Below are 14858 nucleotides of genomic sequence, written 5' to 3' on the forward strand. Positions count from 1 at the left end.
TGTGAAGTGAGGAAGTGGCAATAAACATTCATTCAAAATGGGAACCCCCCACACCCAGGGCCACCCTGGGCTGAAATGACAGTTGGAGGTAGCTGGAAAAAGGAAATGGGCGAAGTGAAGGACAAAAGCCAGCCCCATTTGTTTCAAAATACTATTTGATGAAGAAACTTTTAAGACTTATCTTTGCAACAGGACTTCACAGGAACGTAAAAAGTTAACAGGGTAACTGTAATGTTGTGGTTTTTAATTTAAGACGTTGTAGCCTTCACTGTCATAGTGGGAACAGAAATGGCAGAGAATTGCATATTCTAAGGAAAGTGTACATGATGCCACTTTGAAATTCAATACAGATATGCCTAGTGATAATCTATACACATGTATAACATAGAATTTTAGGACGAATATTTCTTACTGAAAACGACTGCAAATTTTTAAGTGGACGAAAAAAAGTCTTACAAACTGGAGCGTTGGACTGACACGCTCTGCGTAAAATATGTAATCTGCCCATGTGATTTGTTAAAGTGCCACAACTGTACAAATGTGTAAATTATGTTAAGACTAACTTTTGGCAAAAAGGTCTGTGGGAAGGCTTTGCAAGTCAAAGTCCAACTCCATAAACTGAGTCACCTCCTAGAGGAGGAAACCAACATTGGTTGTCCTATCCGGGTCTTGGGGGTAGGCCTAGCTCAGTTCTGCTCACCGTATAATTCTATGATGTCACCATGCTTTATAAATAAGGGTGGCAGACAGAACTCTAGAGACTCTTCTGAATTTTCCAGCGCCTGCAGATATTCCACCTTCACTCTGCAAGATTCCAGACCCCACGGCCAGAAAAGGGATAGTTGACCCAGGCCTTCCTATCCAGGCAGAACCACCCTTCAGCACTAAAACCCCATAACAAAATCCCACTAACTTCAGGGAGAAAGGGGAAAGGTGGCTGAGCCCGTTTTTGGATTTTCCTATGCTGCCTGTTTACCCGCTCCATCCCGCTGAGGCGTTGCTGTGCCGTGACCAGACCTTTGCCCAGCTGTCTTGCCAGGCGAGCCCCCTATCCGGTGAACCGAGCCTTTGAATCCAGAAACCGGATGACCGCTACAAATCCCAAATCCAAGAGCGGATTGTGAGTTCTCCATCACAGAGCAACACATAGCCTACCCCATTGTGATACTTTGCTTTACCCTATTTTCTAAGTAATACTATCCAGGCCCTGAAAACCAGTCTAAACTGTTCTAATTCTCTGTGCACCCTGTCCTTGTTTTTCTAGTGTTAGCACAATTCTTTCATTCACCTCATCTTGTAACTCCTTAGCAATATTTGGAATAATTTAAATTAATTGCCACATAGATCTGAACGCGGGGTGAAATGGTTAAGTTGCAAATGAACCCAGGATCGTACTGTCTTTCTTTAACAATTTAGTCTGAATAATCTAGTTTAAGTAACTTGTCCTTTTTCTTTCCAAACCTATTTCCTCTCTTTGACGGCTTTATTTTACCAAACCCGACCCTCCTTTTATCTTGCAAATCTCATCCAGTTCAGCTATAGCCCTCCATTCACTTCTATATTGTCCCTGTGATGTGCATCTATCCCACAGCCCAAAAATCGCATTCGAATTCAGAGTGTCCCCCCCGTTTTACGAAGAAAAAAAAAATTGACATTTAAAACGGCAAACATGAAAAAAATGCAACTTTTCCATGTGTGATTGACTGCACTGTGTTTTCAATTTCAACCTGCTTAGTGAACTGTATGCCTTTTGTGATACCTTACCTCATAGTTACTAAGTCCTGATACTGTGATAAAACATTTGTATATCATTATTTAATTACATATATAATTATTTGTTAAAAGCTGACATTTTAGGTCATTGCAAAGGGTTTAAAATCCGTTTTTGCCTCTTATTTTCTGATTTCATTATTTTTGCTGCCACATATCCCTGACTACCTGCTGCTTCTTTCGATCCACTTAGAATTATATTATCGTGGGTTGAGGGAGCATTGCAGGGGGAAACCTTAACTTGGGTGCTGTCTATCCTAATGGAAAAAGTGTTTCTATTCAATTGTGCTTGGGATATGTTCTTGTAGAAGGTTACCCAAGTGTATTTCAGTGGTTTTATTGTAATTATCACCCCATTGGTGATTGCTGCCCTATATAAATGGAATTAGTTGAAATTAAAGAAAAATAACTCTAATTGTGCGCTACCTCTAAGGCTGAGGGCATAGGTCCTGGTCCAGTGAGTGACGCCCGATTGGAATCCTTCACACATTTCTTATTATTCATTATTTCGGTAGAGACTTCAAGTAGAATATAAACTGTGGTCGTAAGTGAATCTATTTTTCCATTCAAATTTAGCGTACTATCTACCACACAATCCAAACCACACAAAGAGCCATTCTCTTCTTCCTCCTGAGAGATATTACTCACCAATTTTTCCAAATCTCTGGTAACAGACATTTGTGCCAATTATATTATTCATATCACCCACATTTTCAATACTTAGTTCCATTGTTTGCTTATACCCCCGCAATAGTCAATCCCATAGAGTGTCGACGGAAATCGTGTTGTATATTAGATAGTGATATCTCATCGTTCCTTGGTAGGCCGTTAAATTGTCCCATAGATTGTCGTCTAAAATCTTTACAGAGATTCAGTATAGAATTATTCTCAATTATGGTACTGTTTCCCGGACTGTTGGCCTGACCCCTCATTGGGGCCTTCCTTTCTCACCTATTTGGTTAGGAAGTCAAGCATTTTAGGCTGTTCTAATTTAGAATGTTCCATTTCCCCAACTTTTTTGTATTTCCCTTGGCGGTTTGTTGTTGTAATAATCCCTTACTTGGGGTGGGATCCTTCGTACATGTATTCCTTCCCCCTTTTGTGATCTCAATTTTGGAGCCATCCCATAAAATTCTATATATCATATCATAAAATGATATTCCTACAAATTTTATTTAATCCTCCAGGCAAATTTACCTGCAATAATGCAGAGTATTCAATATAAGGTGCTAATAAGAGCTATGTTTTTGCTATGTGCAAGTGCAAAATGTACAAAATTCTCTGCCCAAAGTGTCAGTGCAATGTAAACAATTAGTGCTGTATAAGCTTCTCAATACAAAGTGCCAGCACAAAATCTCACAATTCCTCTATCGGAAGGATCTTTATAACATAGGCACTGGGGTTATAGTCCTATTAACTACCTATGTTAGGAATATAAAGTGCAAGTAATCAATTTAAAAATCAGTAAAATATGGCAACATTAATTGTCGCTGTAAAAAATTCAATGAATCACATTGATATAAATCATGTAAATAGCAATATTACATTTGACGAAACTGAATGATCTATAAAAACAATCACCCCTTATGTCCGGGTTTCAATAAATCATATGAAAAGTGTTTGTCAGCATTGACCCTTCAACAGAGCTAAAAAGAGATAAAACAATTTGCTTATTGCTCAGTAGGGGGTGAGGAACCCTCGCAGCCCCCGACCGTGAGCTAGTTACTTCCTGCCAGCCGGCACAGTAATATTGGTCTCAACTTTAACATCTCTGTTCTGGCAAAGTGTTATATCTTAACTGTTCTGCTCCCTTGTCCAGCCTTTTTGACAGGGCAGGGCACGCCCAACAGCTTAAGAAGCTGGCCTAGTCCAACTCTTCCCCCCCTGGCCTGTCAGATTGTCAAAGAGTATTTCTCCGTACCTTATCTACCACAACAGTCCTGTGTCAGGTTCATTAGAGCGGACAAAGCAAAGCTAACACTTGATAAGTACTTAAATATTCCAATATTCCAAATAGACAACTGCCAACCCCCAACAGTTATTCAGCGCCCTTTACACACAGCAGGCTCAACTGCTTCTGACTTTGCTAATTTCTTCTCTTCTAAAGTCCTTTCTCTTCGTCATGATATCAAAGCTTCTCTTCTATCTGGCACATCACCTCCTCCTACACATACTCCTCATGCCTTAATGCCTCACTTTGCACCTGTTTCCAATGCTGATGTCCTCCTACTAGCCAAAGCTCACCCTATTACCTTGCCCACTGACCCAATTCCTTCTGCACTCATCCCCAAGGTCTATCCTCTTCTTGTACCTCATCTCGTCTTTTTCTTTAACATCTGTCTTCTGTCTATTTTTCCTGCATCTTTAAAACACTCAACTATTATTCATATCCTAAAGAAGACGCAGCCAATCTCTCGATTGTCTCCAATTTCCGTCCCATTTCTCTTGTATCATATCTTTCAAAACTTTTAGAATATCTTGTTTATTCCCAAATCTCCTTATTTGTCACGGACGACGACTCTTCCTCGATTTCAATATGGTTTTCGTCCCTTCCACTCTACAGAAACTGCTTTGATTTCTGTGCTAAACTCTCTTCTTTCGGCTCGCTACTCCAAGCACCACTCTTATCATTCCTCAACTATCCGCTGCTTTAGACACTGTGGATCACTCTTTACTCTTGGCGTCACTCTCTTAATTTGGTCTGACAGGTTCTGTTCTGTCCTGGTTGGACTCCTATCTGTCCAACCAAACCTTCTCTGTCTCCTGGGCGGGCAAGACCTCCATGTCTTTCTCGCTCGATCAAGGGGTGCCTCAAGGGTCAGTTCTAGGATCCTTTCTCTTTTCCTTGTACACATCACATCTCGCTGCTATTATCTGCTTGTTTGGTCTAGCACATCACTTCTACGCTGACGACAACTATTCCTATCCTTTTCCTCCTTTTCTCCGGATATTCATCACACCCTTTCAGCTTGCCTTGTTGCCATTAAATCCTGAATGTCCTCATTTTCTCACACTTAATGCAGGGAAGACTGAGGTACTGTTCTTCTCTGCAAACACTCTTTCCCCCTCATCTTCCACCTCCCTGTATATCCTTCCTACCTTCTAAGCTCCCAATTTCAACCACAGCTCGTAATCTTGGTCTCCACTTCGACTCAAATCTCTCCTTTTCCCATCATATTTCCCTTACTTCCCGTTCCTGTCACTTTCATCTCCATAATATCTGCAAAGCTCGCCCGTTTCGCACTTTTCAAGCGTCCAAACTTTTAATCTCCTCCCTGATCTTTTCTCGACTCTTCTACCGTTCTACCACTCTGTTAGGCCTTCCCAGATCTCGTCTTGCCCCTTTAAGATCAGTCTTCAACTCTTCTATCCATCTATTGTGTCTTCTTCCCACTTTAGGATTCTATGTCCTCTTCTCTTGCAAAACACTTGGTTTGCTGCCCTTCCACTCTCGATTTAAACACAATTTTCTTTACCTTGTTTTTAAATCTCTCTATGTCTTGCTCCTAACTATCTTACTGCACTCATATCTTTCTATATTCCTTCTCGCGCTCTCGGGTCTTCTTCCCACTTTAGACTCCTGGTTCCTCGTTCCCCCCTGTGCTCAGTCTCACTTTCTATCTTTTGAACTCCTTGCTCCCCTCTACTGGAATGCTCTCCCACTTGCTCTTTGTTCCATCACTGTCTATTCTCTTTTCCTTGATTCTCTGAAAACACACCTACTTCAAGAACCTTGAATGATCGCACTCTGGATTTACCTACTTACTCAATTTTATAGTACTGGGTTTCAATTTTTATATTCAGCACTTTGGTTTAAGGCGATCTATAAAAGAGAAATAAAATATAAAACAATTTACCACTGAGGCAAAGAGGGAAGAACCATCTACCATCCATCCCCAATCTAGCATTCGCTAAATGATCCAGCACTCGCAGAGGCTTTCGTACACGTGATTCCTTAAGGGAAGCCCTTTTTTCTTCCTAAAGCAAGGATTACTTTATAGAAAGGAAACCTCCAGAGAAGGCATAAGTAAAACTCAGTAATCCCCAAAACCCATCGGAAGATCGTACTAGAGATTGCACATTCTAATTTGACAGGGGGACATATAGGACGATCTAAGACCCAAGCTCACATCAGTGGGAAGTTCTACTGGACAGGTATCCATGCTGACATAAGGAACTTCATTCAGACATGTGAAATATGCCAGAAAATCAGTGCGCATATTCACTTACCTGCCCCTCAGAACCCGTTAATAATAGAAGTCCCTTTCTCCCGAATTGGGATGGATAACATTGGACCATTGGAAACCTCTAGACTGGGTAACAAATATGTCCTCAATCGTTTACGCTACCAGATAACCGGAGACGTTCCTCATGCGGAACAACCCAACGAATCTCAAAACGCCTATTATCATTATTTTCTAACGCCGGTTTCCCTAAGTAAATTCAAACGCATCAGGGATCCAATTTTATGAGCAAACTCATGGGTGGAGTCATGGAATTTTTACATATTTCCACCTTAAGAACATCTGTTTACAAAACCCAAATGAACGGGTTTGCTAGAGAGATTTAACAAAACCCTTAATATGAAAGAGAAAGCTGGTAGATAAGGATGGGAAATACTGGGATCACAGGATTCCCTGGGCCCTATTTGCAGTAAGAAAGACCCCCTCAGGTGTCCACCGGAATCTCTCCTTTTGAACTACTTTATGGTAGAGAATCAAGAGATGTTCTAGACATGCTCCGGGAGACCTCAGTAGAGGGAGAAGAGGTACCTATTCTCCCCTCACAAAGAGCTACCCGGCTGAGAGAGAGCATATGAAACTCGTTCGAAATCTAGTCTATACTCGCATGGAAAAAGCCCAAGCACAACAAAGGTCCACCTACGTGAAGAAGGTAACCTTAAGATCCTTTTCAGAAGGACAAAAGATTAGTCCTCTTACCTACCTAAGTGGTATGGGCCATATGAGGCACTAGAGCAAACTGGGACCTGTACCTATAAAACAGCCCAACCTGATAGGAAGCAAAAGACCCACCTTTACCACGTAAATCTCAAAGGAGTGGAAAGAAAATTCTGCTGCTCCCACTGCCTCTATACTGTCTTGTTTGGTACCGGAGGAAATACATAATTTGGAGCCTATTCCCCCGAGAGCCATCTAAACAAAAACAAGAAGACTTAAAGGATCTGGTCATGAAATTCCCAGATGTATTTTGCAAGAAACCAGGGAGACTACACGGCACCCATCGTATCAGAACTCCGAACTCCTGAGGGAAAAGTGGTCCAATTGAAACCATGTAGACTCCCGGAAGCCCGAAGACGGATAGTGGTTGAGGAAGTGTAATAATGCTGAGGGCAAACATTATCGAACCTTCTTCAAGCCCATGGTCCTCCCCCTATTGTGTTGGTCACTAAACCCGATAATTCCTGGAGGTTTTGCATAGACTCAGCAGCTCAATGCATCTCCTACTTCGATGCCTATCCTAAGCCGTGCATCGAAGGATTGATAAACTTGGAAATGCCACATTTCTATCAACCCTAGACTTAACCAAGAGTTACTGGGAGGTTCCAGCACATGGACCTGATAAGAAAGAGACAGCTTTCATGATGCCCCAGGGACGATTGAAGTTCAAAGTCCTCCCTTTTAGCCCCAACCACTTTTCAAAGGCTTTTTGAAAGGAAATCACAGCCCTACTCCGATTTCTGTGGAACTTATACTGACGACAGTCCTTTATGGTAAGACTCGGGAAGACCATTTTTTTCCATCGCTTACTATTAGGAGAGCCCTCCGAGAAGCCAGATTAACTGCCTATCGATCCAAATGTTAGCTGGCTCAATCAGCCGTGAAATACCTCTGCTTCTTTGTAGGGAATGGCAGTGTCAAGCCTCAACGAGAAAAAGTGAAAGCCGTCCTGGATACTCGGGACTCCAAGACCAAGAGAGAACTCCAGGCATTCTTAGGATTAATTAATTTCTCTGACAGAACAGCAAGGTTAACAGACAAATTAAAGAACACTGGACCCCAGAAGGTTCATTGGACTGACCAGGACGATGCATGTTACAACAACTTAAAACAAACCTTGTGCCAGAACCCGATCCTAAAGGTGGTAGACTTTTCAAAAGAGTTTGTGTTACAAACTGATGCCTCTCTCACAGGATTAGGAACAGTTTTGTCACAATTTTGTAAAGGATTAGAACACCCTATCCTATTAACAAGTCGAAAACTCTTCCCACGTGAAAAAAAACACTTGTAATTCGAGGCCCCTTGCCATCAAATGGGCAATCACCCATCTGAGATACTATCTCCTAGGATGGAAGTTCACACTGGTCGAAGATCATTGTCCTATAGTATGGATTAGCAAACATAAGGACTCTAAACCTCGAGTCAAGCGATGGTTCGTAGACCTGCAACCCTACTGTTTAACTGAGGAGCTGCCAAGTTGGGCAGATCACACCTGAGTTTCTGTATCGCTTTCACTGGTCTAGGCGTCGGATGCGGAAATTTCAGTGAAGGTTTCCACAGGTGTTCCCGTCTCATTCTTGAAGAGGTAGGGTCTATTCCAGGAATTCGCCACTGTTATCTGATCTAATGCCACAAAGACAAGAATGGCATCTCCCCTAAGCAGCCTAGTTTAGGGGAAAAAGCCACTGGCAGAAAAAACTTGGAAGCTTCAAGACTCAATACTGGTCAGATGGGTTGAAATCCCTTGGAAAGTGTAGATGGAGTCTCCCTTATAGAATCCGATGAGAAGACATGGAAGCAATAAATACCTTGTGTACTGAAGGACGAAATGGGAAGGGAACCAGTAAGGCAAGAAACATTTCCAGGAGAAACTCCAAGAAGAAATAGAGAAACCTATGTCAGGAAAAACCCTGAAAAGAGGCCAGTGAAGAAACACAAGGGTCTGGCAGCTTCTGATGAAAGTAGATTGGTTGGAGCCACCTGCTCCGGAAAAGTCTAAAGAACCCAGAAGAAAGGAAGAAATGACAAGAGAAATGACAAGCCCTAGCTCCTCGGAGATGGCACACAAGGAACACTGAGGAATTGAAACTATTACAGAGTAGAGGCGGGGGATGAAAAAAACAGGAGGTAGAACAGTGAGATAAAGAAAAGAGCACTGGGCTAAATGATGCTGGCAGGAGGGTCATACCGAGCCTAGACGAACGCTGAAGCCAAAGAGAAAAGGAATTAAAGCGTTGGCACAGTCACTGGGGAAACGGAAAGCAGAAAAGGCAAGAAGGGAAAAAAGGCACAAGTGGCATCGACCGCCGAGAAGGCGAAACGAAAGCAGACACAAGGAAGGGGAAAGAAAGGAAAGTAACAACCGGCCAAAGCAAAACAGAGGAGGATCAAAGAGCAGGAACTGGGAAGGTAACGGATGAAGAATACAGCTAAAAACGCAGAACGCGAACATGGCTGGAGAAATCAGCTAAAGTTGCAACACGCAGGGGGGCGCGCTCAGGAGGAAGATAATGAAGCCGGCATGAAAAGACTAGACCGTGGTGAAATCAGCGTGGTGGAACATTCAATGGTGGACCCTCCCTCTGCTCCAGAACTTCCATGCCCGGCCAACGTTTATTTCCTTTCTCGGTTTCCGTGTGAAACAGATGCAGCTACATTGCATAGGGGTAGAGCATGAGAGACACCAGGAGTTGTCTCACCCACTAGTCTCAGCGGATCTCTCTCTCAGATGGCCAGGGGACGGCCATTGCCTTTAAATCCACAACCTGGGGCTGGATCAGTGCAGGAGGATCACCTTGGTGAGAGGTCCTCGAGGAGTGGGACACCGGATGGTGAGACGTGGTATCCCTCTCTTCCCTGTAACAACTTTATCCCATCCTGCCAGCTAGGCTATGTAGGAACTTTACCCTGCGCTGCCTTTCATGCATTAACACTGTCACACGAACTACCCGATCTGGGTGAAAACAGAGTAACACCCGAGCAGTAAATCCGACGTGTCCCAATACAATGGTCAGGTGAGGTCAAGCAATTAACTGACCATAACTCACACCCGACTCCCATTAAGCTTTCCCACACGGATAAAAGGCGGAGCACGAAAGCACACTGAGCGAGGCAAAGCACAGGAGGAAACAGCAGTTTCGAGATGGCAGCTGAACGAGAGAAGAAAGACAGCAAAACAGGAGGGGATCGCAAGGAGGGAAGTTACCTTGACCTTTCTGACAAGAAACCCTTACTTTTAAGAGCCCTCGAGATTAGACAGCATACAACCAGGAAACCAGGCTGAAGAATCTTGTATTGTGTGTCGGAGATACCTGGGGCCGTCTTGCATCACTAATGAAGGCAGGGAGCAGCAGCCGCCATGGTACCATCCTTTGGTCCTAGAACAATGCAGCGTCAGTGAAAACACTACAGCCGGTTAGTTGGGGAGACTGACACAAGGCCGCTTTGTGATGAAGCCAAGGTTGCAAGCAGCAACATTGTATGGCAAGCGCTGGAATGAACATTGTCAAAACGCACATGATAAAAGACGCAAGTAAAGTTGAACTGCTGATGACTGTTTGAAACTAGAAGACACTTTGATACAATACCTTTGTCGACTGGTTTGGCACCATGTGGGTGCTCAATCGAAGGTCTCTGTAAGATGTCCACCTAAGAATTGTGAATCGAAGTGGTCCTGCGACAGTTCAAGCAAAATCCTGCACAGAGACGCTTTGATTTTGATCTAGTAAAGAAAGTTTGAAAAATTAGATAAATTTGATCCGGGCCCGGCGGAGGGGCACCCGGGGTGAACAATGAATCACTGGAGAAGTTGTGCATAGGAGAATCCTGAAGAGAAAGGAACTTTGAATGTTTGTCACATGAGGCCCTCTGAAATAGGAGATTTGAATGGCAAAGAGACTTTGGCACAGAAGGACCCGATACTGAGATTTTGAACTGCATCCGCGTGCTAGTATGTGCTAAACTCGAGTGTGCCGCCTTGTGCTGTGCGAAAAACGTGAAGCTGACGGCTCAACTATCCTGACATATCATTTCTTTAACACACTTTTGTATAACATTGTTTCCAACATAGTTTGTATTTAGCAGCAAGGACTGGCAATAGGTTTATTGGTATAGGCCCTTTTATTTTGACCAGACTCTACTAGGACTGCGTTCTTTATTATTTGATGGTCATAGCTTGCTCCCATCTTTAAATTTAGGATTAGATGGGCGTTATTCAAACCCAATTGAAGTTCAATGAAAAACTTGAACTGTGATCACTTGTGTGTCTTCACTGTTTGATCCCATGCCTTCCTTACAACTCCCACCAATTAGCAGCTTCAAACCGAAATCCGAAATAGACTTCAAAATACTGGTGACATTTGGTGTGAAGAAGGATTTCTAGAATATGGCCTGGTGAACCAATTTTAGGAGGCCAGCGTAGTTATAGTGAACAGGGAATCGAGAGGTTAGTCAACACCCAATCTAGGCAGCAATGGAGACCAATTGAGGCTATTCACAGGGAAGTTAGTGGATTCATGAGTCCACAATGAGTACACACAGTGAAAGTAAAGTGATGCAGTAAAATGCAATCAAGTCACAAGATATAATCCATTGCTTCAGCAGTATAATCCCTAGGTAGAGTGAGGCCTTGTGGGCAAAAGACAACGCATCTCCCTAGAATGTATCTGATGCAAGTAAGTTACTTATGTTGGTGTGTGTTCAAAAGAAGAGATGAAACAAAGTTACTGGTAAGTAAAAATGTGTTCTTATCTTTCAGGTTTTCATGCTGAGTTTCGATGAATAAAAAAGTAGTGGAATGGAAGGCTACAGAGACATTGTTCCCAATCTTACCCAATGGAAGAAAGGGGGACACAAATGCTTTGCGTTTACTTACCCACCTCGTGACTCTTTTTTCCAGATTACTGGATGGGTCGACTGGGGGGCATTAGGTTGAATATTTCCACCATTGATTCCGGTGCGAGGTTCCCAGGAGCTGCAGGTCCAGGGAATCTCACGTCGGGTCCAGCAGCAGAGTGCAAACTTTGGCGATGGAGAAATGCAGAAGGCACAGATGCAGCACTCGTCAGGACACGTCAAAGGACGGGGAAGGAGTATGCAAGCGACAGCCATCACACACAGAAGACAGCAGGCATCCTTGCAGTCGCGGTTGTAGAAGTCCTTCCAGAGCAGGATCCCTTGAAGCTGGGAGGCTGAAATTCGGCACTAAGGCTACTATTACCACAAGCTGGTGACCAAGTTCTGGCTGCAAATGCAGACCAGCGACGATTCTAGCGAATTAGCGCACTAGAGAGCCAGTCAGTCCACCAGGTGGATCAGGGACACGTTCGAAGGCTTAGGACAAATGGATCCTCAAGAACAAGTGAAGACTGGTTGGTCCCCCCCCCAGTCCACGGGTTCAAGAACCACACAGATCCTTCACAGATCAGGTAGTCGCGCAGGGCTTCACCAGTCCAGACAGTAAGGGATGCCAAGCCTCTTCAGGAGTCTTCTTCGTATCTTTAGTCAGCTGTTCTTGACACTTATGTGAAGAAATGGCTGTCCCCTTATCCAAAGACCTGGCTGGAAGCAAGTCCAAGCCCACCAATGTATCTGCACCATTCAAACAGCCAGTAGTTGTCTAATCAGGGTTAACTATTGGTTTCACTCATGCCTCACACCTAGACAGATGTGGAGTGGTAACAGACAGTCCCACCCCTCTTCCTGAGCCACACAAAGGCATCATTAACACGGAAAAGCTGCAGCTTTCCCTGGCAAATGCAGGACTGTGTATGGGATTTTCTGACCTGGCAAGGCAGGAAGAAAGCCAAACTACAATATGGCCAAAGAACAAGTGAAAACCTTGAGGCACTGCCATTTTAGGGCAATAGCCACGTTTAGTAGTCATTTTAAGTAAACACGAGTGTGCTCACTAAAACAAATGTAGAAAATAGAAATGCATCTGCTGCCACCAGCTTGTCTTAAGGCACATATAAAATTAACTTAAATTCTTAAGCGTAAAAGGATAGTGTGATACAAAAGTATCCCCCATTGCACTGCATTTTACGATGCTGTTTGCAATGTTAACAATTAAAAAAAGTCAAAAAGGGAAACAGTTTTAGTTCTCCCTAACAAATTAGCAAAATGCAGGGTAAGCGAAGCTGAAGGCTTCACTTCCCCTCAAAGTCAGAACAGGTTAAAAAATAAAGCAAAATTATTTTTTTATGGCTGGTTAGTAGGTTGCCATTTCAAAATTGTACCCCTGCTAAGAGGCATGAGCTAAAACTCCCAAGAATAAAAGTCATTAGATTCCCTAGAAGATGTATTTATATTGCTCTCTTAAGGTGCCTTGACACTAAAGTCAACTGAACAGGTGTCCATTCCAGTCACAGCACATCCTGATGCTGCTCTTCTAATTTTTTTTTCTGAGACAACAGGAACCGGAGTAACATTTAGCGCTGCTGTTGGAAAGAAGCAGGCAGGTACATTGTTCCAGATTCTTTATTCAAAGAGGCATAAGCTAATAACTCCATAGTCACTTACGCAGACCTATGAAACAAAATGAGAGTAGACTTCCTTGTTGTTTGGAAGAGGCAATCTACTTTGTGTCAGACTTTAGAATGCTTCCCACACTTCCATAAACATGACTTTGATCAACTGATAAACTTTAGAATGGTTTACTTTGTGTCCGACACTTACCCAGCATAATCAAGACTTTCTGCAGTTCTCCCAGCCTGGCAGAAAAGAAAAGTTGCTTGGGGTGGAAGCGTAACTTCTTGGGCCTGCCGAGAAATATTATATAAAAACACTGTAAAGATCCAATCAAACTCTAGTTCTAGTAGTCATCAATATCCGTTACATCATCCAGAAAGACTACTGACAAAATTAAATTAAGTAATGCTTGGAGAGGGTTACAAGAACGGATTATTGAAGTGCCTTACTTTTCCTGATCCAGAGCGATCAGTGCACTAGCCAAAGTTTCTTTCACAGGTCCTGTTGGTGTGCCATGTGGTGAAAGAGTGCTGTCCGGCTTTGCCACAGCAGGAGACTCAATTGATTCCATGCCTTCAGTGTGGACGGTTGTTGAAGAATTACCTGGAATTTCATTTTCTGGAGAGGACGACATCTCAACTCCGCTGCAGTAGAAAGAAAAAATGCTGTCTATAAGCAAAACGCATTACACACAGGCACACACACACTTTCAAAGAAAAAAGATAGGCCAATGCCAGCAAAACATCCCAATTTTCTGTCCAGTCAAGCTATTTACGATAGTGCGATTGAACAGTAAGGCTTAGACTTGGGAGAGTGTGGCGGTGGTGAAGGGCCTAGTTGGGCACACAGAGCACTCTTTATTGAAGTTAGACAGCAGTTTACAAATATGTACCATTTATTATGCATGGAAAATCTCTTTGCAATGAAAGTCACAAATACACTAAACATACAATGTAAACATATATACTTTCAGGATGGGGTGCTCTTGCTAATTAGCACCAACAATTTACTTTTAGAGAGTTCGATCAGATTTGATTAAGAACACTACAAAACGAATGCAGTAAAGCAGGTGAAGAAAGGTAAGCAATGTAAAACCAGTTAGAAACAGCTATCAACAGAACAGTTAAAATACGTTTACCCTAGGGAGTGCTTCAAGAGAGACACGTCGTAAAGTTAGCTCTTTGTATGCAGTAAGGAGTATTTTAAGCAAGAACACCACATTTTGGCAAAGGAACAAGTTACCCCAGCATGGGTCTGGCATGGATTCACATGCTCATGAATATGCCCCGTCAGGCCTGGAATACTCAGTAAAAGAAAAAACAGTTTCACTTTCACTTATCAACTGTCTTTCTCCTCTAAACCAATTACTGAACTCTGGTCAAACTGCCCCTAATGACTGCCCTCTCTTTAAGCCCCGCCGCTGGCAGTCATCTTCAGATTTGGTAGCACGTAAAGTGGCAGTATGACCAAGAAGAGCCGCAGGGGGGCAGGACGGAGGATTCACATGCTCATGAAGAATACATAGCATTACAACATTAAACAACCACGGGAGGTGGCAAGGCTCAACAGAAGCAATTACTCTTACCTCTGCAATAAGCTCACCTTTATGCGAACAGGTTTGCATAGCACTGCTTGGCCAACCCTGGACTGACCTCTGGAATC

The 14858-nt window shown here is 43.1% G+C and overlaps 1 protein-coding gene across 14 annotated transcripts in view; it reads right to left on the reverse strand.

Moving 5' to 3' along the window:
- Positions 1-14858, reverse strand: part of EHMT1 (euchromatic histone lysine methyltransferase 1) — a 2375011-nt gene that overhangs the window by 868540 nt on the left and 1491613 nt on the right. For all 14 annotated transcript variants that reach the window (XM_069609714.1, XM_069609713.1, XM_069609712.1 and 11 more), the window contains 2 exons: positions 13646-13840; positions 13404-13486 (listed from right to left, as the gene is read on the reverse strand). In XM_069609714.1, the coding sequence (XP_069465815.1) occupies positions 13404-13486; positions 13646-13840 (278 nt within the window). The remainder of the gene's footprint in view (positions 1-13403; positions 13487-13645; positions 13841-14858) is intronic.

This window comes from Ambystoma mexicanum, chromosome 8 (genome assembly GCF_040938575.1).
Source record: "Ambystoma mexicanum isolate Mex_15411 chromosome 8, UKY_AmexF1_1, whole genome shotgun sequence".
Classification (NCBI taxonomy): domain Eukaryota; kingdom Metazoa; phylum Chordata; class Amphibia; order Caudata; family Ambystomatidae; genus Ambystoma; species Ambystoma mexicanum.